The 27,294-nt window shown below is 39.4% G+C and overlaps 1 protein-coding gene across 1 annotated transcript; it reads right to left on the bottom strand.

Annotated features, from left to right (window-relative positions):
* On the bottom strand, positions 1 to 26,200 carry Slc30a8 (solute carrier family 30 member 8). The gene is made up of 8 exons (XM_051202479.1): positions 26,154 to 26,200; positions 25,297 to 25,493; positions 16,737 to 16,883; positions 10,320 to 10,473; positions 6,342 to 6,492; positions 3,718 to 3,823; positions 1,878 to 2,012; positions 1 to 454 (listed from the first exon to the last, which is right to left on the bottom strand). The coding sequence occupies exons 1-8, from the start codon at positions 26,198 to 26,200 to the stop codon at positions 309 to 311; spliced, it is 1,083 nt and encodes a 360-aa protein (XP_051058436.1). The 3' UTR covers positions 1 to 308.
* Between the last annotated feature and the right edge of the window lie 1,094 nt (positions 26,201 to 27,294).

The raw sequence follows: 27,294 nt of genomic DNA, 5'->3' as shown, positions 1-27,294 counted from the left end.
TGTAGGGAAGTGAACCATTTATTACCTGTGGTTGCAAACATCTGCTGTTTCTTCCCCCAGTTAGGAGTAATGAATATGTGCATTCCCATAATTGGACACAACTACTAATTATGATATAATCCAAGAAACTGATGAGTCTTGTGCATCTTCATTATTCCGGATGGAGATAAATAAGAAGGAAGAACACACACTTTACACTGTCATAACTCGTTCCTACCTATGCCGCGGATTGCTTAATTGTGTGTTACAGAAACTTTGCAGCAGCTTGTCATGGCCTCTGAAACACAGAAGCTGGCAGTGTGACCCAGCTAGTCCTGTGGATCTTCACACAAAAGGCAGCTGGGGTCCTGGTCTGCTTCAGACTCTATCTGAATGGTGAGGGAGTACAGGTCAAAGCTCCTGCTGAGGGCACAAGCAATCCCTGTCCTCACAGACTGGCTGTCCTTGCTGGCAGCTGTGGGTAAAAGAATCACAGGAAGATTAACAGGGATAATGCTCTCTCTCTCTCTCTCTCTCTCTCTCTCTCTCTCTCTCTGTGTGTGTGTGTGTGTGTGCGCGCGCGCACGTGCATGCGTGAGTGTGAGAGAGAGACAGAGAGACAGAGAGAGATAGAGAAAGAGACAGAGAGAGAGAGAAGGAGCTGATTGCTTTCAGCTTCAAGTGTTTGGTGCCTGAAGGGTGGGATGAGGGCTGAGACATTCGTTCTCTTCTCACAGACAAGACACAGGAACTTGAGCACAGTAAAGTACCCCTTGCTATGGGTTTCTTCCTACCCAGTTACCTCTAGGCTGGTATGCATAAGAAAGAGAAACAAGACTTGGGAAGAAGCAGGACCAGGCTGAGCTATTGTGACCTATTGGGCCATGCTCACCAGCCCCCAGGAATCTCCCTTTTGCAGCCCTCGGATTTAATTCGAATTTATATCAAGACAAGTGGCAGGAGCAAGGAAGCAGTCAGAGCTTCCCACAGACCCTCCCCTGAGCATCCACTCTCACCGCCATGCTTTTCCCTGTCTTAAATAGTATCAGTAGGCTGCCAAGTCCCCTCCATGGTAACCTGATTTTTTACTATAGTCTTCCACTTGGCGTGAAATATTTGCACAAAAGATCCTGTAAATTTCCTGAAGTCATATCTGAGACCCTTGGAGACAAAATACAGCCTTCAGATGACTGTCACCAATATTCCTGTCCCTTGCCTCTAAGTCACTTCTTTAGTCTTTTTTTTTTTTTTTAAACAACCTAACATACTAACCCTGGCCTGAGCTTTCTTTTAAGAGGAGGAAAAACCTCCTACCTCCCATTTCCCCCAATCTGAAAACTTATCATGAGCATAATCCTCTTCTACTTGGAAAAAGCAGGCTTCAGTCTGTCCTGTCCTATGAAGAGTGTTGCATGACCACAGGATATCTGACCATCTTTCAACACTTCTATTAGCTTGCTGGAATTTCAAAGCTGAGCTACCATTTCCCTTCTTTCATCTTCAGGGTCAGAAAACTACCTTTTACACAGGAGATACTCCATTGAGATTTTTTTGTTGTTGTCGAATTCATTCCTATTATTTAGACTCAATGGGTGCCCAAACAAACAGTTAAAGTCATCTTTTCTTGAGGCCAAGGGCTTGAGGTAGGAGAGATGTTTTAGCTGTTTGTACTGTCTCTCTATACTATGCAATGAGCCCAGAGGATGCCACTGGGATCGTTGTTGCTATGACAACATTGATAAGTGGGTTGGTTTTCAGAGGCGCTGGGTAGAGCAACACATTTTACAGTTGTTTTGACAGACAATAGACAACAAGGGCAGCTCTAAAAGGAAGAGAAATGACTGTGCTTTCAGAGTACAGAGTGAACCTTGCCTGGGGTGTTTACAAAACTCACTGACCTGTAGCCACATGAACAGAGAGAATCACTTGGTTCACTGTAAGCGACCAGATGTGCAGATTGTGCACAGACATCACGCCATCGACTTTGAGGATGAGCTCTTTCACGCTGTTGTAACTCAGGCCTTTTGGAACACCTGACACAGGAAAAGTATGACCTTCTTGTTACTTATCTAAATGAGCTCACTACAAAGGCTAAGCCGCCTACACAGTCCTCACCAGAACACCAACTTGCATTCAGTCCCTCTTGGGTTCTGCGCTGCAAATGTTTAAAAATCTGACTCTGTCAAAGGGTTTGTCACCAATCTCAAGTCCATGACTAAATGCAGAATTTACTAGGCAATGTCTAACTATGGTAATCATCCTTAAAATATTATTATACTAACAGTACTATTCCCAAATATCTTTGAACGTGCTCTGCAAAGTGTAATGAAACAACATGGGGTCTGGTATCATAAACTTTGGATTTGCATTATGACTATAATTGTGATTCTTCTCTGATGAATAATATAATATGGCCAATAAGAGCAATGCATAGACCATGAATGATGTAGGGACCTGTTCTTTGTAAATTATAATGCTATGTAATGTTGGTTGTCAGAAACTGTGCTAAGAAGAAAACATTGCAATGATATCTGATCATTTGATTTACAAATTTCTTATTGTTTTAGCTTCCCAATCAGCATTCAACATTTGGGTCACAGACTATCATAATTTCAGTCACTGTTCTTCCTAAATGAATCATGGGAAGATTGGAAAACCACCAGACAATCAGATTGGTATTAATTTTATTTTCAATTTAATTTATATAGTTCAGGCTAGCCTCAAACTTGTAACGGTGCTTCTGCCTGTACCTCCTGATTGCTGAGCTTACAGGCATCTGCAACTATACCTGACTAATTACCTCTTCTTTGGGACTGAAGTAGTCTCAGCATGTATGTTACATCTAACTGCAGAGATGCAGCCTGGGAAGCTGAGAAAATAGCAGTACTTCAACTGTGCCAAATGAAAAGGAAATCACCAAACTATAGAACAGAGGAAGGACACACGCCCAGTAAGCTTTGATCATGGCCTGTTTTCTTGACCGTGAGAGTTACTACTGTCATCCATTTCTGATTGACAGAAGGCCCATGGAGCCAGGCAAAACAGACTACACAAGGTCACACTGGCTTTGGGCAATGAGGTTAATAAGCAAAAGATCCTACTTCGGGCTAAGAACAAGCCTGAAGCATCCTTTCCCCAGCTACCCCACTGGCCCCTCTTCCCCAGCCATGTGAAAATTCCACACCTCCTTTTTTTGTAACACTTGCTGTTCTATTCTTTTCCATGGTTTGGATAATCTCTCCTTTCACTCAAGGGTATCTCCCTCCATTAGGAGAGTGTCAGTCATGGCTTTGCTCATCCTTGTGAGTCTAATTTTAAGGACATGATTTATCAGGGTTCAACAAGCACTTACTGATCAAATAAAAGTCATCCCCGTGTCCTTGTGCTTGAGATACATGAGACCTAAGTGTTCAGTTATAATACTGCATAAGGGAAGACTCCTCTTGTATTTCTTAGACATTTTCCAGTATACTTGAGGACATATTTATAGTTATTGCAATATTTCCCCCTAATGTATTATTTAGTGTTTATGAACATCTTTACATTGTAAGACATAATTTAACATATATATGTAATATATATGTGTATATAATTTCTATTTGTTCCATATGAGCAAAAATCAAATATTAAAAATCCTTATCACTCTAAGTTTGCCCTGTAATACAAATGTACCCAGAACATGCCTTGCAAAGGGGATAGAAGCATCAGTCCCAAGAATAACTGTGAAAGCACTCCTACCTTCCATGAGTAAGATGGAGAAGTCTTTTAAGATCATGATGGTACTGACCAAAACCAGGATGGAAAAGATAAATGTACACACTGGATCAGCAATTTTGTAGTCTGGCTGGAAAACATGGCAGCTTTGGTTAGCCAAGTTCAAACTTTCTAACAAGAAACCTGATTAATACAATCATCAAACCTCTCCAAGCTCTTCATTCTCCACTATCCATTTACTTTCCTGACCCTTAGCATTCAAATCAAAGGCAGAATGCTGTTCCTGGAACTTGGTCATAGAGGTTTAGACTTTCCAGTGACTAAGGAATGGAGGCTTCTGGAAATGTGCTTCCCACAACTTAGGAATCAAACTGAAACATATTCCTAAGTATTCTCTAAAAATACCTGATTGAAAGTTTCTTAAATTAAATTAAATGAGAACCCTGTAGTCATGGAAATGTGTGAAAAGATGATTATACTAGCCAATGATTTTCAACTTTAATTACAGTGAGGGAGGGAAGGAGAATGTAATTTATTTCAGCCATTAAATTCCAAACTCAGACATGAGGCTTGATTCTTGTTCCCACCCCTCTCTCTCTCCCCCTATAATATATACATATATTACACATTACACACACACACACACACACACACACACACACATATATATATATATATATATATATAGAGAGAGAGAGAGAGAGAGAGAGAGAAGTTATAAATAAAACTATTTACCAACTATGTTGTGGGGGCCATGGGTAGGCAGTTACAACAAAGCTGGAAGAATCCTGCTATAGTATCAGATGGTATCTGATGATATTCTTAGCTTTGGGATTGCTGAAAGCTAGTGGTCTTTTAAGACTGTGTTGCAAGTTATTTTTTTTTTTTGGAATAGATTGTTCAATATAATATATTCTGATTATCATTTCTCCTCCCCTAGATCCTCTCAGTTCAGTTCCTTTCCACTTCTCCACCCACCCAAATCCACACTCTTTCTTCCCCCCCATCTCCATTCGGGTACATGCAGGAATCTACAATAATAATAATAATAATAAAATAATAATAATAATAATAGTAATAACAATAACAGATAAAATAAAAACAGAATAAGACAAAAACAGAAGAAAGTCAAAGAAAAAGAGCAAGAAACACATAGATACGAAGATAGATAAGCATATATACACATACAAAATTCCCATGAAAACACAAAACCAGAAGTCATAATACATATGCAAAGGACCTGTAAGATTTTTTTAATGCTCTGACAAAGTGTTATGAGACAAAGAGCCTCCAAAAATGCCACTGATTTTAATTTGTTTTTGACATCTACTGCTGGGCATGGGGCCTGCCCTTAACTATGACTCGGTTCCACTGGAAAAGACTAACTTTTTATTTGTGAGTGGTTATCCACTGGGAATAGCTTCTGGGTTAGGGATGGAGGCTTAAGTCAATGTCCCCTCTCAGTACTAGGACCACACATCAGGCCTAGATCAGCAGAGCATGTATGCATGCTGCCACGGTCTATGTGAGTTCACATGTACAGGGGTCCTATTGGGTTTAGAAGGCCTCTGTTCGTTGATATTCTCTGCAACCCTTCTAGCTAACTCAAACTTTCAATCTTTATGATATTAAACTGTCTTTGCCTTTGACTTGAACCTTTCATTTCACTTTGAAAGTTGTAATTTATTAACTAACTTGAAGTTTTCAAGGTGCATTTTTTTCCATCTGAGTTCAGAATTCTTTTATGTTTTACCTTTACTTATATATCTTCACACTTGGGGGAAAAAACAGTATTCTCTCCAATTTGAAAAATCATGATATCATGATAGAAAAAAAATAGAGGTGAATGGTATATTTTGCCCCACTCTCTCTGTCCCAACACCCAACTCTGTTGGTGAGCACTCACATGTTTAGGGTGGGAGATCCTTCCCTACTCATTTTGCCCCACAGCTCTCCTTTGGGGGAAAAGAAGGCCCTCCCACACTGAAGACAATGTAAGTAGCTCCACGAATCAAGCATTCTACCCTTTCCCAGCCAAGCAGTAGGCATAAGTTCAAAACTCAGTAAATTGTCCATTCTCCCAAGAAATGTGATTCTCAGGGCTGGAGAGATGGCTCAATGGTTAGGAGAGAGTGTTGCTCTTACAGACAACCTGAGTTCACTTCCCAGCATTCACATTAGGCTCCAGAGAATTCAATTTATAAAATAAACATAAACAAATCTTTAAGAATTATGACTCTTGGACATGATAAGAACAGGAAAAATACTTAATCAGACACATTTATTTTAGCACAATACCCACAGATACCAAAATTTGCCCTTATTTCTACCTTGATTTCTATCTCTGAGTTCATTCCATACATTTCAGATAATTAGTATAAATCAGAGATCTCATCCATTGCTTACAGCTTAATAACCCAATGTGTTGTTCATGGTTTCATGATTTCCATCTTAACACCATATCAAAAGGAACTTTCTTGAAAGACTCAAAGCCCAACAGATAAAGACAGCTCTTTGGAATCTGGGGGGATATTAAGGCTTCAGTATTTGTTAGTTTTAACATTACAAAGTGGTTTGTGCAGGTAAGCACAGGCTGCTAATATTGGTAGTATTTGAGTCTTATAATTACTATGATTACTTAAACATACCTTAAAGTAGATGATGAGAGCACTAATTAGCACACTGATGCTCTGAAATACATCCCCAAGGGCATGCACAAAGGCTGCTCTGACACTAGCGTTAGCTTGTTCATCCTTGTGGTTGTGGCCAAGGTGCCGTTGGTGCAAAATTGCAGTGAGTCTGAAAGATATGACAATGTTTCTAACACACATGCAATAAGCCTTTAAAAGCCTATGCAGTATAATGGAGGAGTCATCAGTAGCATTCATTATTCACACTGTCAGGTAGTTAAAGCATCAGTGCTTTAAGGTGCTCCATGTTGGACTTATATTTAATTCTAAGTATACCTTAGAACTTTTTAAAACTCTAGAAAAGAAATAGTTCAAAAATTCACCTCCATTTTTCTGGAGAATTCACCAACATAATACTATTCTGTTCCACAGGAAAGCTGAAAAGCATTATTGCTTTCATGAAAACCAAACCTTCGTCCAATTAGATAACTGTTGGTTGCCCCCAACATTTAAGAGTCACTATTGCAACCCTGAGTATATCTTGCTGAACTTGTCATTGCGGTTCCCAGGTTTTATAGCTGGCTCAGACAATTGGTTTTTATCTCCGTTGACAGCTTGCATAGAACCTTCAAATTCTATGAGAGTTAGTCCACAATAAAGAGGCCTCAGGTCAATTCCAGCTCATTTCCTCCTTCGTACAAAGTAGGTGGCGTCTTCAGCAATAAGTTCTTACCTTCAAGTTCTGGGAGGCAAGAAAGGATAGCAGTAGCTAATATTTTTGAGCAATCTCTTGGTCTCCCTTGACCAACACTCAAAAGGTTTCTCACATATCATTCTGGTGTTTTATAATACAGTCTATGGCTCTTGGAGGCAATTTATCAATCTAAACGTCTATATGTTTATGTGCTCATGTGTATGCCAGCACTTGTATGTGGTTACTGGAGAACAACCTCGAATCAGGAGCTATCTACCCTGTTTTTGAGACAGGGTCCCATTAGCTTGAGAATCACTGAATTGGCTAGGCAAGCTGACCAGAAAACCCCTGTCTTTGTTCCTCCAGCACGGAGATTACAAACCACTATGCCTATTACTTTTTGGTGGCTTCTGGGGGGGGTGTCAAATTCAGGTTCTCATGCTTGTGATGCAAGCATATGACTGAGCTATCTATTCTGCTTCCAAAATTAGAATCTTTAATTTTTCATTGTATTTAATTTGGTTCATTTGAGTGATTATTTGAATTCTAAATAATTTTCTAATGGCCAATAAAGAGAATACTGTTTCTGCATATATAACTATTCATACAGAGACTGAAATCACCTGATCTACATAGAACTTGTCTATATACACACATATTCCAACATATTGCAAAGTTCCAGCATGACTGAAGGAAACATCATGTATGGGCAAAGTATCTGTTAAATCTCAGGCCATCACCAAAAGAAGAATCACAGATACCCACCAAGATTTGATCATTCCACGATGCAGTTTGCAGATTGTCAGTATTTGGATAGAAATTCACTGTCAACTATGAGTTACCATTCCACACGCCCCAGATGGCCTGATGGGCTGGCAGTCAATAGATCTTCTAGATCTTTTATTTATGTTCATCATGTTGTCATGCAGTGTTTTACTTGTGTTATTTTAAGATGATGGGGGAATACATATTGATGTACTGTTAAATATTTGTACCATAAACTGGGTATGATATCTCCCTCTCATACATTGAGGCAGAGATAGAAGGAATCTCTCTCCTTCCCTCTCCCTCTCTGCCTCCCTCCCGCCCTCTCTCCCTCTCTCTCTATCTCTTTCCCTCTCTCCATCTCTCCCTCTCTCTCTCTCTCTCTCTCTCTCTCTCTCTCTCTCACACACACACACACACACACACACACACACACGCAAATTTATGTTCATATCTACTTTAAATAGCCACAATAGTTGCTACCAGAAGAGAGTCTGCTTTAGATACAAGCAGCAACTGGATTGAATTCACAAATTATGCAGAAAAACTTTGCTTTAGGGAATCTGTCTTTTATCAAACACTCTTCAAAGTTGCTATTGGAACTTTCTGTCCTGGCTTGGGATTCCCAATGAGCATATTTACCCCCAAATTTCAGTTTTGATATCTGTATATATCCCAATAACACAGTATCTAGCAGCCCTTGAAACTTACATATTCAGTTCCTGGAGGAAACGTTCTAGTTACTCTGCCTCTTTGTCCATAAATAACCACCTGCTCGCTTGCTCAGGGAAGGCAGAGCAACCAAGTAGGTTGTGTTTCTAAGTATGATAAGTGCTTGCAATGGTTAGGTCAATGTTTGAAAGTAGTTGCAATAAAAAGAAAATCTGCATGGTATCCATTGTAAAGAACAAGATCCACCCTTAAGTTCCAAGACTTAATATAGTAGTTAGCTAGGTTGATCCACCATCTTTGCATAGGACTGACACAACCTACATGACATACAACTCTTTGGAAATAATTAATACTTTCATTCTTCCTACTGCCTTCAGGACATACTCTTCTCCGAATGCAAAGAAGGTATTATTTAACCCCAGGGAGCAGGACATTTGTTCTGAGTTTTAGCTCCTAGAGAAGATACTTTCACTTTCATCTATCTGCATTATTTCTTTCAAAATGAAGCATGGTTTCAAATTAACTCATAACTGATAGGATCTAGCCAGTGACATCAAATCATCAAATACTATCCTTAACTTTGGCTCAGATATTTTGGGGATAAGCTACAAGGTGAAAATGGAGGTATCAAAATGTAAGACTCTTACGACAACATGAGGGAATATTTGTAAACAATACAAGTTAGTATAGCTACCGATCACAAAGATTCTATTATGCCATCTCTTTTTTTAAAAAAATGCTATACCACTTTTATTTCTCTGGCCACTGTCAAGTCTTTGAGGTCAAATCTACCTTATAATATACATAATATACATAAATACTGGGCTGGAGGGATAGCTCAACCATTAAAGGCTAGGCTCACAACCATAAATATTATATATATATATATATGTGTGTGTGTGTGTGTGTGTGTGTGTGTGTGTGTGTGTGTATCAGTTTGTGCTGGGAGACAAAAAGATGTGAACTTTTACATAAAATTTACTAGCTAAATATCCCTAATTTGATGATTCAAAATGGTCAAAATGCTCTAAGGTACAGAATTTTGAGCCTGAAACATATTCTGAAGTTTCAGGTTTCAAGACATTTTATATTTTGCATCAGGGACAACTCAGTTTGTATATGATTTTCATTTTACTAAATTAATAAATTACCACAATGTTGTAGAAGTTTAAAATAACATGAATTCTTTATCTTACATTTCTGGAGGTGAGAAGTATAAAGTAGGTTTGAAAGGCTGAATACTTTCAGAACGCACTTTGTGGGATGGGTTTCTTTTTCCCTAACAGCTTTTCATGTAGTAGCATGTTATAAAGATGAAACACAGTTTGATGGAAGAAAAACCTCCATTTTTGCTTTAGTTGAAATATACAATGACCTCTTTACAAAGAGACCGCTAAAGAGACCTCAAACACTGAATCCACACTACAGTAAAGAATTTCTAAGGTCTCTGTCAACTCAGCAGTCTGAGATTCATAATCTACTTACCTAACAACATTTGAATCATTTGGAAGCCACATCCCATGGGGGTCATTAACACACACAAGAAATTAGAGTGGATGGAAACTATTCCAAATGCACGGATCTAGATTCATATCATAATTCTTCACTACCTATTCAACATAGCTGAATTTCCTTTTCATGTTCTGTGGAGTTGGAAGACTTCAAAATCCAATTTGATATGTATATCACAAGATCCTTTTCCATTGTCTTGCATATTGGAAGCTCTCAAATATGGTAGCTAGTAGAAACCAATGTTACAAAATTCCTTAATCTACAGTGACAAATACCATGTTCAGTTTTAGTGACATTCAAATACTGAAGGACTGAAGATAAGCTAAATAGACACTCAGCATGGGACGACTTACACAATGTTGGCTGCCACTGCACAGCCTGAAACAGTGATCATGATGCTTGCTTGGATCTCGTAATCAGGATACAATAGACGCTCACAGGCAAGGTAAACCAGCACACCAGTCACTACCCAGATGCAAAGGACAGACAGCAGGGCACCAAGGATCTCTAGGAGTCAAATTCACAGAAAGCAACATGAGTATCACCTTCACACCCCCCACTCCCCATGCAAGAGTCATAGACTCTCTGATCCTCCTGCCTATGAAAATGGCTTCATACTGTTTTCTTTCTTACAGTGATTCATGAAGCAGAAGTATGAATGGATTTGAGAACTGAGACGAGGCCCTTTAGCATTGCATCCATAAAACACGAACATCAAAATTCATTATGCTTCCTATTACGGAGTAATCTTCAGCAAATTTTTAGAACAAATTAATTGCTGCCTGCCCTCCCTGTTCTCCTTGGGGATTTTAATTTATACAGGTGCTAAAATGATGGAAACTTATTAGGGAATGAAATAATGAGATATGACGAGTAAAATGTGTTTAGAAACTCTTAATTTCTCCATAAAACATTTACAACTTGCCGGCACTGGTATCTTTAGAGGAATAAGCTAGTAAAAATGGAAGGCTTCGGAGTGTACTTTACGAAAATGGGTTTCATTTGCCAACCGGACATATTGTAAACACAGAGGCGAACTCAAGGGCTTCTCTGCACTCCAGCTGCTTTTTAAGAGCAACTGCAAGGAGGAAGAACATCAAATGGAAACATTTGCATTAATATTTGAACATAAGAGAGATCTCAATGTGCTTGTTTAAGAAAGGACTTTGGCTCACATGAATATTTCTTAATACTCACCCTGTTCTTTCACTCTGCCTTGTAGATAGATTTTTAAAACCCACAAGGGTCTAGGAATACCCTGTGAGCCACTGGTCAGGAAAACTCCATTATGCTATTCTCTGCTGTCTGCCCTGGTACCATTCTGCTGTTCTAACAAACATCAGCTGAGGGGAGGAATGGGTTTATTTGCCAAAACTCCCAGGTCACAGTTTATCCTGAGGGAAGTCAAGTCCAGAGCACAAGAAAGAGCTTGAGCTAGAAACAATGGAGGGACACTGCTTGGTAGCTTATGTTTAGCTGTTTTCTAATACAGCACAAGACAACCAGCCTAGGGAATGGTGCTGCCGGTGTTAGGCAGGGCCCTCCCATAGCAATCAAGAATATCCACCAGGGACATGCCCACAATCAATCTGCTCCAGACAGTCCCTCAGTTGGGAGTCCCTTCTCAGGTGACTCTAGGCTGTGTCAAGATGACAGTTAACACCAACTGTGGCATCCCTTTACATTATTCCTTCATATTAACTCCTGTTAAAGCAGAATTGTGTATTATTATTCACTAAGTGGCTATTGCTTCCCTGGCTTTATCATTTATACATAGTCTTCACTATTTTGCTACATTCATGTGCCACTTATCTGTTGTTCTTCTTACATTAACTCACATTTTATAATAATTTCTTAATTTAAATTTGAAACAAGCTTCTTTTACATGTCAATCCCAGTTCCCACACCCTCATGTCCTTCCCTGTTCCCCTCACCAACCCTCATTCCATCCCCTTTCTGCTCTCCAGGGAGGGTGATGCCTTCCATGGTGAGTCTTCAAAATCTGTCATATCATTTGGAACAGGGCCCAGGCCCCAAGATACTTTATATTGTTTGTAGCTATTGTAAAGGTTGATGTTTCTCTGATTTCTTCCTCAGCCCCTTTATCATCTGTATATAGTAGTGCTACTGGATTTTTTTTTTTTTTTTTTTTTTTTTTTGGTTAATCTTGTATCCGGCTATTTTCCTGAAGGTGTTTATCAGCTGTAGGAGTTCCCTGGTAGAGTTTTTCAAATCACTTATGTAAACTGTCATGTTGTCATATCATCTGCAAAGAGTGAAAGTTTGACTTCTTCTTTTCCAATTTGTAATCCCTTGATCTCCTTTTGTTGTCTTATTGCTCTAGCTAGTACTTCAAGAACAATATTGAAGAGATATGGAGAGGGTAGCCTTGTCTTGTTCCTGATTTTAGAGGAATTGCCTTAATCTTCTCTCCATTCAGTTTGATGTTGGCTGATGGTTTACTGTATATTGATTTTATTGTGTTTAGGTATGTTCCTGTTATCCCTCATCTCTCCAAGACCTTTATCATGAAGAGATGCTGGATTTTGTCAAAGGCTTTTTCAGCATCTAGTGAGATGATCATGAGGTTTTTCTTTTTCAGTTTGTTTATATTGTGGATTGCATTGATGGACTTTCATATGTTGAACCATCCCTGAATCCCTGGGATGAAACCTACTTGGTCATGGTGATTTCATTGATGTGTTCTTGGATTCGATTTGCCAGTATTTTATTGAGTATTTTTCATCAATGTTCATGAAAGATATTGGTCTACAGTTCTCTTTCTTAGTTATGTCTTTGTATGGTTTGGGTATCAAGGTAATTGTAGCAAAAGAGTTTGGCAATGATCCTTCTGCTTCTATTGTGAGGAACACTTTGAGGAGTATTGACATTAGCTGTTCTTTGAATTTCTGGTTGAGTACTGCACTGAAACCATCTGGCCCTGGGTGCTTTTTTTTTTTTTTTTTTTGTGGTTGGGAGAATTTTGATGAATGCTTCTATTTCATTAGGGGTTATAGCTCTATTTATATTGCTTATCTGTTCTTAATTTAATTTTGGTAAGTGATATCTGTCCAGAAAATTGTCCATTTCCATTATTTTTTTTTTAATTTTTTGGAGTACAGATTTTCAAAGTATGACCTGAAGATTCTATGAATTTCCTCAGTGTCTGTTGTTATGTTCCCCTTTTCATTTCTGATTTTGTTAATTTGCATTTTCTCTCTGTCTTTTGGTTTGTTTGGATAAAGGTTTGTCTATCTTGCTGATTTTCTTGAAGAACCAACTCTTTGTTACATTGATCCTTTGTATTGTTTTCTTTGTTTCTACTTTATTGATTTCAGCCCTCAATTTGATTATTTCATGGTGTCTACTTTTCCTGGGTGAGTTTACTTCTTTTTGTTCTAGCGTTTTCAGGCATGCCGTTAATTCTCTTATGTGACTATTCTCCAGTTTCTTCATATGGGCACTTAGTACTATGAACTTTCCTCTTAATACTGCTTTCAAAGTGTCCCATAAATTTGGGCATGTTGTGTCTTCATTCTCATTGAATTCTAGGAACTCTTTAATTTCTTTATTTCTTCCTTGATCTAGGAATGGTGCAATTGCACATTGTTTAATTTCCATGAAAATGTAGGGTTTCTGAATTTGTCAATAACTCACTTTATGCTTAGCTTCTTCCTAAATAAATTATCTATAAAATTACAAGTTCGATGTACCACTTTGTGCTTCATGCATAATAGAATGCATATGTGACCATTGCCCATGCAACACTCAAAACATCTGATGGCCCATCCATGGAACATTTTCGCACTATGAGAAGTGCTGGAGCAGATATTAAGGACTTGACTTCAAGTATCAGTCCTATATGGTATACCAATGACTGCCTAACTGGTTTTTGATAGGTAAGAGCTTCTTTTTCTGGCAGGTAGATCTTTAAAATAGCATATGGATACAAGTTGGCATGTGTTTTTGCTTGAAATGTGTCCCTCAAGAATTTGTATATAAAAATTTTATTCATCTGAAACTCATATTATAACCTTATTTGGAAATGGGGTCTTTGCACCTGACTAGTTAAGATACAATTATTTTGATTTAGGGTGTTCCTATAATCAAATATGACTGTTTTACTTATTCTAAGGGGAAGTGTGGAAATAGTCATGTATACAGAAGAGTGCAAGCCAATGTTAAAGTTCAAAGCAAAGATATTTAAGCCAAAAAAGATTGGCAGCACACCACCAGCAGGTCTGAGTTATGAAACAGGTTTTCACTGGCAGACCTCAGAAAAAAACAACTTCATTCATGCCTTTGTCTCATACTTCTGTTTCTATAGACCTCTAAGATGGTAAATGTCTCTCTGAGCCATCCAGTTGGAACCGTGCTGTTAAAGCAGCTCATGGAAACACACACCATTAAACAAACTCTCAAGAATTACTATTTAATTAGTTAGATTGTTTAAAGCTCCCTTTGCTGAAATTAATGAGAATCAGCCCCCCCCCACCAAAAAAAAGTCTGCTTAGACAGAAACAGAGATGGAATTTACAGATGATGAGTAGTATGGTTCCTATCCACTGGGGGATCTAAATCAAGGTATTCAAGTTGAATGTGTCCCATCTGAAGCCTTTGTTTAGAAATGTGTAGTGAGACAAGAGTTGTGTCAATAAAGCCCTCATGGCAAGCTCAAGGATCAACAGGCAAATTGAAACATTAGGTAGGGATCCAAAACCAACTAGTTCGAAAAGAAATAGATGAGGCCAGCAGATTGGACAGCCTGGGCTCTGGATTCTCAAGGCCGACCCATGTTTCTAGGTAGTACTTTACATGGTAACTACCTGTACAGCCATTTAACTAGAAATTAGATAAAATTAAAAATATTGCTGTCATGTAATACTAGTCACATTTAAAGTTCTCAATGTTTATATCATACTCTGTATTTTGAAATGTTTTGCCTAATAGCAGAGAGTTTTATTGAACAATCTTTGGCTTTTAGAATATTAAGGCTCATAGATTTCCATGGTCAAGAGGATATAGTCCAAGCCAGTGGCTCTCAACCTTCCTAATGATGTGACTCTTTAATATAGTTCCTCATATTATTTTCATTGGTGCTGCATAGCTGTAAATTCTCTACTGTAATGTAAATATCTGTTTTGCAGGATATTTGTTATGTGATCCCTGTGAAAGGGTTGTTCAATCCCCACAAAGTGTGAAGAACCACAGGCTGAGAAGCACTGCTCTCAACAATGATGTAAAATCCTGAGTCAACTGTCTCTTAAGAAGAAAACATTCCACAGAAACAAAATTGTTCTAATAATACCAGAAAGTGTTGAGCATGTGCAAAAAATTTATGCTGACAAATGCTGAGAACTCAACAACCTCACATGGCTTCTAAGTGAACAAAGCCAGGTCCAAGAGTTCTCTAAATGTCTCTCTCTCACTATCTCTCCAACTTTTTAATGCTGTTTCTTTCTCTCTGAATGTTGAAGGGAAGCCAATCCAGAACACCTGCAATGGTAAACTGCTTAGTATGAAAACCTTACTGATATCTTTCACTGTGAAGGTTGGCTGTGAGGACTACCTATGCATTTGACTTGACTTTTCAGCCAGTGTGAAATCACAGAGCTACAGCTGTGTATTTCTAAGACTGGTACAAAACATTGCAACTGAAACTCCTGCCACTATTATATAAACTCCTCCAGCAGACAGGGGGGCAAAGAGCTGCAACGTGTGTGGATGGGAGAGGGTGCTGTAAAGAGAACACTCTATAGTGCCCGGAGGCCAGCCTCTTCCTGGGCAAGGGCAGGCAGTCACTCAGTGCAAGCAGCAGCTCTGGGAAGCAAACAAGGAGTGGGTTTTATTTCTCCTCTTCTTCCTCACTGTCAGCATTTTCTTCCACTTTATTGTTGTTGGTGATTAAGTGAACAAGTATTCAGCTGAGCCAGGCATTCACTGAATGGATGTCCTTGTGTATTTTCTGCTGCTATAACAAAATACTACAGACTAGGTAATTTATAATGAAAGGGACTTTTTGTTTTGGTTTGGTTTTTGCTTGCAGTTCTGGATGCTGGGAAGTACCAGACCAAGGTTCTTGAAGCTGGCAAACATTTCTACACCACATCGTAACATGATAGTAAAGCAAGAAAGTGTGTGCGAGACAAGAAGAAGAAATTATGCTGACTCCATCTTTCTTATCAGGATTCCACTCCCATGATAACAACCTTGAACCACTAAGTAGTGCACAGCCCTCGTGACTTAATTGAGTCCCATCTCAGCACCATGTCAATAATCATTAAATTCCAACAGGAGATCCAAAAGCAGCATTCCAGCCATAGCAATGACGAGATGCTGTATGTGACTGGAACAGCCAGTATCTCATGCCTGACTCCCTGAGGAGAAATCCTTCACTACTGCCACTGTCTTGGACTCTGGGGCATTGGTTTATAACGTTGCAGATGCTTTCCCTTCATCATCTCTCTCAAGGATGCAGAATAAATGAAATGATATTTTCTAGTTGTTGCTACACAGAGACCCTGGGGATAGCATAGCTGCTAACATGAAACACATACTCTTGTCCCACAGGAGAGGAGGTACTTCCTTTAATCTCACTGTCAGCTGAATTCATGTTGAGAGCACACATTCCCACAGCAGCAAACCAGTGGCCCTGAGGGAATTTTTGAACAAGGGTTTGCTCTTTACCTTGCACTTAAAAAAAAAAAAAAAACCCTTGGTTGGACTTTGCATTGCTATGCATTCATGATTGCACAATCATACACCGTTACCTGCTCGGTACCACCCAAAGGTCAGCTGCTTGGAGGGAGGCCGAGATGACAACCATAAAGAGAAGAGGCTGAGCAGGAAACTGGTCAGGTCAATTAAGAGGTGAGCAGCATCTGTCAGGACAGCAAGACTCCCAGCAACATGTCCACCTGTGAGACGAACAGTATCACACAGGGCTGAAGGTCCAGAATGCAATTCGACTCATATGCACAATAATCATTGTTGATTCACACAACTTGGGAAGGAAAGCAAAAGTTATCCAGGTCAAATTAATCTACCCCTTTCCCCCAACTTGAAAAATAACTGAGACCCTAGAAGCAAATAAAACTGAATGTTAAGGGAGCCATTTCTGAGGCTGTGGAAACACAGAGATAGGAGTTATGAGTCGCATAGAGACAGTGCCTCAATTAGGTAGGCGGAAAGGCTCAGGAATAAGCCTACAGGTACATACGGCTGCAGAGGTGTTGGCTAGATTCACTGGATCTCATAATCCAGGCTGTAGACTTGAACTTCTTTCAGGAAAACAGTGTTATATCAGCCCACAGACATGTTATCTATTTGTAATTTTACTATATTCTTTACTCCTTCCCTTTGTTTTGCTGAATTATGCTATCTGACTGCACTGGAGATTCATGCTAGAAATAACAGGAGAGCAGAGCAGAAAGGAAAAATTGGGGCTTGGTGCCTTGGACACACTAATTGCAAAAACATTGTGTCAAAGTGTAGGATAGAAACCCACAGGCATGTGAGCCCACCTTGCTTTTCTGGGCGTTTGTGACATCCCTGTTGTTTCTTCCCTGTTTGTCCTTTGAAAAGACCTCCAGCCTCCAGAAGAGAAATGAAAGGAAAATTGTGTCCTTTCCTTCCCCAACAGGGCTTGGTGTTTGAGAGCAATAACCTTTATTACTCTGACTACCTCTTGCCGGAAAAGAGCGTGTGCTGACTGATGAATCCTTCCTGCAGCTGTTTATTGCCTCGTGTACTACAAAGAGGCAGAGACTGTCAGTCATCAGCCCCTCCATCATCAGACTCACCTTGTCTCGCCTAATGATTAAAAAAAATTACATGGATGGCTCGTAATTGCAATAATCCCCACAGACTGGTGGCTCGAGCTGTACTTAATAACTGGTTTGTCAAAGTTTAATGGTCTGAAGCAAAGTAGTCTTCAAGCTTGTTACTGAGCTGTCGGTGCAAAAATCAGAATGATTCATTAGCCAAAAGGCAACATTTTGCTAACAAATCAGCTGTCCTTCCAATTATCCTCTAATGTTCCGACTATCCGCTGTACTTGGTCGTGATAATAAAGCTGTGTTAATAATGCATTATTTCTTGCCTGGAGAATGACTACATGCAGATAAGCAGCATGCGGCAATTCAGCCATGAATGATGAGGATTCTACTCGCCAAGCTGAAATTGCCCACTAAGTCAGAGGAAGAAAGTCTTAGAGGAATTCCTTCGCAGGCTCAGCCAGTCATGAGGCAACTAAGAAGGAAGGAGGCTTGCTTTAGAAGAAGCTGTTCATTTGGAGACCTGGGACCCCACAATCATTTTCCAGCCATCACAGCCAGTAATAAGAACTATCCAGAAAACTGTGGGCACAGCTGAATGCTAGAAAGCAAGCTGTTTGCAAAAGGAAGCATGTGCATTTGCTTCTGAAAGCACGGGGCATTATTGACCATTACTTCAGCTATCCAGCCAGCATTTATTGAGCCCCTGCTGTGTGTGGTAGCTTGGGCAAAGTACACAAAGAAAAACAAATTACAATCTTTTTTCCTCAATGTTCTCCTAACACAACTGAAGACTTGCTACTGGGATGGAGACAGAGACACCTGGGTATTCGGGAACTCTTCAAAGAAGTACTGAGAATTAACAAGAAAATGCTGGGGTTTCATGAATAAACAGGAACATGGAAAAAGAAATAAAAGAATGTCCCACGTTTCTGTAAAAATAGGAGGTGCCACAAATCAGAGGACTATGGGAAATGAGGCTGCAATGGTGGACTAGAGACAACTGAAGAGGTACTCCATGACAGACAAGGGAAGCTGAAAGTTGGTCTATAGGCTGAGGAAATCTACTTAGGATTTTCAGGCAAGGTTGAGGCATGTTTAGATTTGAGTTTGAGAGAGATCTTTGGCAGCAGTACAGAGGATGATTTGGAGGGAAGTGAAGCAGGTGGTTAATACACATGGATCTGGAACATGATGTAAACGCACAAAGACAAATATCACATGATCTTTCTCATATGTGGAACCTAGCTTTAGTGTGTGTGTGTGTGTGTGTGTGTGTGTGTGTGCGTGACTGTCTGTCTGTCTATAAAAATGGGTATAAATGTACACAAGCTATGAAACTAGAAAGAAGAAAATGAGATGAGTATAAAAGAATTACTGAGGAAAGGGACGAGGGCAATACCACACAAGGAAGTTGAATGGACAATACAGAGGTAGAAGGGTCTAAGTGGGGAACAGGAACAGGAAGGGGAAGAGGGGCGAGAAGAGTCAACTCAACAACAAAAATGATTCCCAATACCATAACGGAACTTAATACTTTGCATGCTAACTTTTAAAATCCCCACACAACAGTAACCACTGAGGGGAGCTATGGTGAACGTGTGACACAGAGTGTTGTCAGTTCTATTTCTGGCCATGGCAAGATGTATGCAGAATGAGCTTAGTTCAGGACAACAGAGGCACAGAGAGGCCTTAGCCCTGGAAACAGATCACATGAGCCCCATGCAGCGAAGGCAAGAGCAGAACACTGGGCCTACATCTGCTAGGCACAGACCCCCTCACATCTAAACAGCTTAAGTTCCTGTGGCATTTTCCATGGAAGAAGAGGTCCATTGGTAGTGCTGAGAAAATAACTGTTCAGCTGATGGTCTTAGCGTTAGTGGGGGTTTGAATGAGACTGTCCCTCATAGATTCCCAAGTTAAATACTTGATCCCCAGATGGTGGAACTGTTGGGGAAGCATTAGGAGTTGTGGCTTTGTTGGAAGAGGTGTGTCATTCAAGGTGGGCTTGTGGTTTCAAAAGCCTACACCATTCCTGGTAAGCTTTCTCCACTCTCATACTTGTATCTGAAGATGTGAGCTCTCAACTACTGCCCCAGCATCTGCTTGCCTGCTACCATGCTCTTTGCTGTGACGATTATGGATTAAAACACTCTGAAAGTGTCAGCCTCAAGTAAACTCATTCTTCTACAAATTACCTTGGCCATGGTATCCTTGAATGGCAATTGAAAAGTAGCCAAGACAGCCTACTGGGCTACACCAATGTATGCTTTATACTGTATTATTTAATATGATGTGTCTAAACCTTGATTTATTATTTAGCAAGTACTGAAAACATACCACAGTTTTCATGGCCCTGTTTTAAAATTTTCCTAACAGCAGAAATCTCAAGAAATATCCGAGAGCCAGCCGGTGGTGGTGCACACTTTTATTCCTGGCATTCAGGGGGCAGAGGCAGATGGATCTCTGTGAGCTTGAGGCTGGTCTGGTCTACAGAACAAGTCTCAGTAAAGACTCCAAAGCTACACAGAAAAATTCTGTCAAAAAAAAAAAAAAGAGAGGGAGAAAGAAAAGAAGGAAGGAAGGAAGAAAGGAAGGAAGGAAGGATGGAAGGAAAAGAAATATTTGTCACCTGAATTGGAATGTCAGGCACAGGGAAAGTTGGATAGAGGGGCCTGGGTGATATAGATTTTGTGTTCATGTATAAAGTTCTCTCAAAGGATAAAGGTTTTAAATCAAAAATATCTGTGACCTGAGTCACTATGGTAACTACAGACAAAGCAAATAAAAAACTAATAATCAAGCATGTGGCTGTCACACATCACAGCTACATCTTTCTCTTAGTAAGACAGAAGGCTCACACTCGCAGATCCATGTCTTCTTCAGCCTGCTTCAGCTCTGTGTCAATGCCAAGCATATCATCTCTCCCATCATTATGTAACCTTGAATGTGGTATCTCAGATGCCCCTTCTCTGCCTACTATCAATTGCTTACCACAATGAATGACATACTTGCGCTTATTTTCTGGAGTTCTCTATATCTGCATTCCATCTTTCCAAACAGAGATGTATGCTCATAGCTGCAGTATAACCCCCCTTTATGGTCATCCACAAAGAAGAAACTTTACGAGCTGCCAAAAGCAGCCCCTGTTTGACGGCTCCAAAGGCCCAAGAGTGGGCACGTTGTACCTATCTCCTTCATTCCTCAGTTCTTCTACCACTCTTCTGGGAACACTGTGGCAGTGATCTCCCTAAACGCAGCTCAATGGCCTCATTCTCTCCTCTGCCAAAATACCAGTTACATACAACGCAAGCTCTCCAAAAGGACCTGTTTCCCCAGATGAGTTCTCGATTACCATTCTAGCTGCATCCTTGACAAAATCTGCTTTAGGAATTCTCTTTCAGGTCTAAGTCATAAAAGCTTAATCTAAATTAATTTAAACAACAGAAAGATTTTAAGTTATTGGCTTGTGTAAAGGAAAGCGAATATGGGGATAATTGAGCAGACATGTCCTAAGTCTAAGGATCAAAAGCTATTACTAAGGCAGATTATTGAAGGCAGCTAGAATATAGGTGGGGCCCTGGAAGCTCCGGCACTGCATCGTTCCACATTGATATTTCTGCAGTAAGTTTTATCCAGCCTCTTTAAGTAAAGACCAGAGACTGTGAGTATCAGGTGCTCAGGACAGGAGAGCCAGGCTTGCAGCCATGGTGCACAGTGAAAGCAAGCTGAGCCAAAGTGTCAGTCTCTTCTACACTGTTGTGTCTTCATCTCCAGGAGCATCATCCCCTGTCCTGTCCTGTTTCGATGTAGCACAAAGCATCTGAAGGTAGGGCCTGATAGTTGCCACCTGTCAAACCACAGGAAGAAATAGTGAGCTGTCCGGTTGTGCTTTTGTTTGTTTTACGTATTGATTTATAAATTTTTAATTTAAGACATAACTGCATCACTTTCGGCCTTCTATCAACAAAGACTTTCTCTTTCACTTGGGAACCTCTCAATGCTCCCTTCTAGGGCTCGCTGGGGTCCATATCCTGAAGAAGGACCCCCCAGATTCTCCTAAGATGTCTTGAGAACAATGTTTCTTTACCTGACTTTAGGGGATAGGTGTGCTGTGGAGTGGGCTCTTGGGTGATGACTAGAGAGAGCCTTGACAAGAATGGAATGACTGGAACAAAGAGAAGACTCTCCTATTTAAAGAGAAAGACAAAAGCTACCCGGACCCTAAAGCATAAGGATTATTTTGCAGAGAACGAATAATCTCTCTGAGTTAGAACTCAATAATTCTGTAAGGATGTGGTGAGAGTTCAAGTATTAATAATTTATATGGCAGACCAATGGTGGACTGTCTTAAAAACCAAGGAAAGAATTGTCCTTTCTTTTGTCCTGGGTATGAGAAACTTCACTTTTGGGAGAGCAGAGTGGGGTCTAGCATAGAAATGGTTTCTAAACTAGTCCCTTCAAGTTGCATTTGCTCTTGGCAGTTTAATCCCACGTTCAACAACATTTCAAACAAAACAAACACGCTGAAGAATTTTGAAGATGGATATAGCATGATAACAGCCATGTTTAGAATAATCAGCTTGCTATCAATACAGCTCAAAACTCTGGCAAGTATCAGTCAGTATCCATTATCTGCTTTTACTGATGAAATCCCTTCTGAGAGTAGAACTGGCACCGATGGATACATAAAAATAAGAGGGAAAGGAGGACTCCGTGTGGGTAGCTGCCCATGCCTGCCTCACATGAAACATTTTGAAGCAAAATGGCAAATAGCACACTAGGAATAGTAGAAGTGCAGCTGAACAAAATGAAGGCTACAAGTGACACAGGTTCATGCCACACAAGGTGGAAAAGGGGAAAGAAATCCTTTCCTCAGAGATCAGGAACAAACCAAGCAACTTCCATTTGGCATGCATGCTCTGGAAGCCTTAACCAGAGCAAATCAACAAGACAAAGGAATAGTAAGCATCCCAATAGGAAAGGAAGGAGGGAAATTTCTTATATGTAGAATAGTTCATCTACTTATACATCTAAATAAACTGTAGGACTATATTGTATGCACATGAATATGAATACATGTATGTATGCTATCTCTGTGTGTGCCTGTGTACTTGCATTCTTGTGAGATGTTGGTGGAGTTTAAAAGGAACTGCCTATTGCCTACAGCACATTTGGTATAGAAACTGTGTGATAATGATTCTCTTTATAAGTTGACTAAAATGCTGTATATCAAATCTGTTGTTGTTTTGGATTTAATAGATCTAAGGCTTTACCTGATTTTTCAAAACTGTACAAGAAGACTCCACATCTAGGAGAAACACAGCTTATTTTGGTAGCTGGAAAATACTATGCACAAAGGAGCTAGGTAGAGCCAATTTTCCTCTAGTCTCCTGAGTCTCCTGTTTCCTACTTATTTGGGCTTCCCTTTGGGTAACTGGATGAAAATGAAATCCCTATGATAATGGTAACAATGAGAAAGGCAGCAGAAGTAACCAGACTGCAAAGGTAATAGTGATCCCATGTATAGGTAACCGACAGTGTTCTTTTACATATTTGGAGGAAAATAAGACAACACTGAATTTCAAAAACTAGTAATTCAAATAAAAAGCCATCATATCCCATTGTATGACAAGAATTTTGAAATTTTCCACTAGATGATTGGTTGATTGGTTTCATTAGAGAGAGAGAGAGAGAGAGAGAGAGAGAGAGAGAGAGAGAGAGAAGAAAGTACTTACATGGAAATTTTGATTTTACCAAGAAATGAGAAAAAAAACTAAAATTAATTTCAAAAGAGAAAGGAAAAGTTCTCTATTGCCAGATACCCAGAATGCTCTCTGAAAAGGAAGAGATGGTTACAAAATGTTCCCATATGAGCATGCTCAGTTGTGACTGAAAAAAAAACTTAGGAAAACACCAAAACAGAAAACTACAGCTCGATTTTAATCATTAATAAATATTTATGTTTTTCTATTAACTCACATGCCAATAAAATCATAATTAGATTGGGTGAGAACAGAATTGATATTGTGTTTAATTTTATAAAACAGAAATAAGGAACCTTTATACATTTCTGCTAAATAGAGGAGAAAGCAGATACTATAATATTTAAATCTACAATTAATTAAGTTACTGACAGAGAATAGGAACTCAGATCAATGAATAACCTTAGAAACACACTTTACTACTTTTACAAGGTTAATTCCTGACAAGAATATATTGAATATCAATGGAAAAATAATTATGTCATTATACTGGAAACTTTTTAGCTGCTTAGAAAGGGGACTTTAGTCCTTGTAGCATGCAAAAAGATCTAATTTTACATTGATGTAGAAGTTACTTACAAAAACTGAGAAAAATGCATGAGAAAGCGTTTATTCTCTCACGAGTGAAAATTACCAAGTTTAAAAAAAAAAAAAAAAAATCAGCTCAGACTGAGTGTTTCAAAGACACCTCTATTTGAGACCTACATTGCCTGTAGAAAATTTAAAGCTTCTCAAGTTGCAAAAGGCAAGCAACAAACTAAAATCTTAGTTATACACGATATAGCCCAGACTTAGCATCCCAATATATAAGGAGCTCTCAGAGATCAATTTAAAATATTTGCAAAGTTCTCAACTAAGAAGACAATGGGGGAGGGAAGGAAGTGAGGCACAGCAGGAATAAACACATTCCAATAATAAGCGTGTGAAATATTCTAATAATGAAAGCAAATACTAAAGCACTCATACTTACATCAACAACGATGCTCGTGAGTGTGGGGTGTGTGTGTGTGTGTGTGTGTGTGTGTGTGTAGGCCAGAACAGGATGTCAGACAGCTGTAATTACAGGTAGTTGTGAGTTGTCCAACACAGCTTCTGGAAACTGAAATCAGATCCTTTGAAAAGCAGCAGGTACTCTTAACTCTGAACTATCTCTCCAGTCCCAACAAAGAGTTGTAAAGAGTTGGATAGAAAATCTTTTTCATGAGGAACTTCCAGACTGATGAATCATTTCAAGTGTGTGGATATAGGCTTGACAGAATGGTACAAGAAGTAAGAGAAAATTCATGTCTTTCAACCAATTATTTCTATTATTTCCATTTTGAATCCATTAGGGACTAACTAGTAGGGTAGGCAGAAATTTATTAAGATTTTCTTCATTGTATAGTCCAGAACCAGGATAAAAATCTCCCCAAATGTCTCACAATAGAGAAATGCTTATGTGTTTTACAGAGGAATGTATTGTTTAGGCATAAAAATACTTTAAATAGTAATTGATAGGACTGACAAGAGCATTCAGCATGGTCCCAATGATGTAAAAGAAAAGAAAAACCCCATGAGCTATGCACAGAAGACAAACTATAGGAAACACCCCACAGTGTTATTAGAGGTAATCATTTGAATGTGACATAATAATGGATTTTATTTTTCCCCCATTTTTCAACTTGACTACTCTGTGCCTACTGTCATTCTACACATGCCAAAAACATTAACTACTTCTTTTAAAGAACAACTTAGTTGTCCTCCCCTGTATGATGCAGACTCTTGTCAGAGATTTCCTGGGCAGTGCTTACCAACCACCTCCGCCACCATGAAGACGAAGCATATTGCTGACGCAGCACAGAGTCTCCTCTTGGCAGGCACCTGCTTGCTTGCCCTGTTCTCTGTGGCCTTGAAGCTGCTGTGGCAGTGATAAATGCCTCCTGCCTCGGGCTGCTCTGGCCTGTCTCCAGGACACTGATCTTTATTCAGAGGTTTCTGTCGGAGTTCTCTGTTAAGAACGATTTGGACATGGTTTCACGGTTGCAAACACACACACCCCTGACAGCCACACTCACTCTCAATGTGGCTCTTAGGACACTTGCAAACTAGCAACAGAGTTATAATTCAGAGATCGCTTTACATTTCCTTCTGAATTCACAACTGCTACCCATCACTACTTTTGTTGAGCTAGGGCAGCAGAAGGAAATAAATAGAAACACTTAACGGCAAGTCTTTCTTATTGTTCCATTATTACAAGATTCTGGGTATGGACAGAACCCACCACCACCATCATCAGGGTAGATTGTAAGATAGAGCAAATATATGCCAGGAGATCACAGTACTCGTTCAGTATTGAGCATCCACGGGGACCCTCAGACACCTGATCACCATTACCTCTACCAAATACCCACAGTTAAGATGAAATCTAGATCCTACTTGTGCATTCCAAAACAGTAACTATCGCTCCTGCTCCAACACAAAGCTTAATTTGGGGATTTCCATGGGATCATAGATGGAAAAAGTATTAATAAAATTAAACTCAAATGCATAGTTTCTTGACTGGGATAAGTAAGTTTAAGAAAGGTAACGTGATTTTCTGAGGTCAAATAGACAGAAACAGATGAGGCAAAACCCCGCTGTTTTTCCCATGCCACAGACTAGCTGTTACCTCAACATCAGTGCACCTAATTTACTGGTGCAGATGACGCTGTCCATGGACCTTGAACTAATAGGATTTTTTAACTCAATAAACTTATTCAAAAACTCTAATTAGGTTCTCAGAATTAACAACTTTTCATTTCTAGTTCTGAAAGTTAAAAATTTAAGCTAGTTTCTATTTGGGGACTTATTTCATTTGGATTATCACCATCTGGAATTAAAACTCTGATGATTTTGGTTTGGCTAATAAGTATTAGGATCACTCTAATTATTGTCATATTTGAATTTTTCTGAAAAAATAATGCATGCGCATCACTATTGAAAAGCAAGCGTTACAAAAAAGGCACAGAGCAGAGAAGAATCACTGGTACACGTATCCCCAAACCAATTATTGATATCTTATTGAATAGTGTTGCAACATGTAAATATATATTTTTATACAATAAAAGTCATATTTATTATAATGTTTTGAGTTGTATATACAGAAAATATTAATTATATTGGAAAGGTAATACATGAGAATTGTTCTGCTACTGAAAACGCCTAGAGGAACCTATTTGGACAGTTTCTTCCTGGCTTGGAAAGGTTGTCAGAGGTTATCAGGCCATGTTCATGGGTTTTAATACTCAAGTAGAAAAGTTACCTGCCATGGTTTAAGTCTGAAAGACCCCCATGAACTCGTGTGTTTCAATTCTTGATCTCCAGCCTCTATAACTGTTTTGGAGTTTAAAGTATGGGATGTGGCTGCAGACGTGGGCTCCAGGACCAGCCCATGAATTGTATAACTCCTCCTTGATTTTCATCTTTCTCTGTACTTCCTGCTAAGCTAAGATATGAGCGGTCTAGGTGTATACTCCCATCACAAAGGAGCTACTTTGCCATGTCACGATAGACTGAGATCTCTTGAAACCATGACCACAGCCAAATCTTTCCTCCCTTAAGTTGCTTTTGGCAGTTGTTTGTCCCAGAAATGAGAAAACTAATGTCATATCCCATCTCAAAACTGACCCAAGCATCTGGGGGGTAAGCCAGTTTTGTCAAATGAGACCCATCTACTGTAACCCGAAGACTATTATCTTAGACCTCATTACATTTAGCTATCGAAACCCAACCATGCTGCTGCCTGCTAGGGTTAAAAATCAAACAAATTC

Source organism: Phodopus roborovskii, unplaced genomic scaffold (genome assembly GCF_943737965.1).
Source record: "Phodopus roborovskii unplaced genomic scaffold, PHOROB, whole genome shotgun sequence".
NCBI lineage: Eukaryota > Metazoa > Chordata > Mammalia > Rodentia > Cricetidae > Phodopus > Phodopus roborovskii.
Note: the sequence above shows the minus strand (reverse complement) of the source record. Positions and strands in the feature narration are given on the sequence as shown.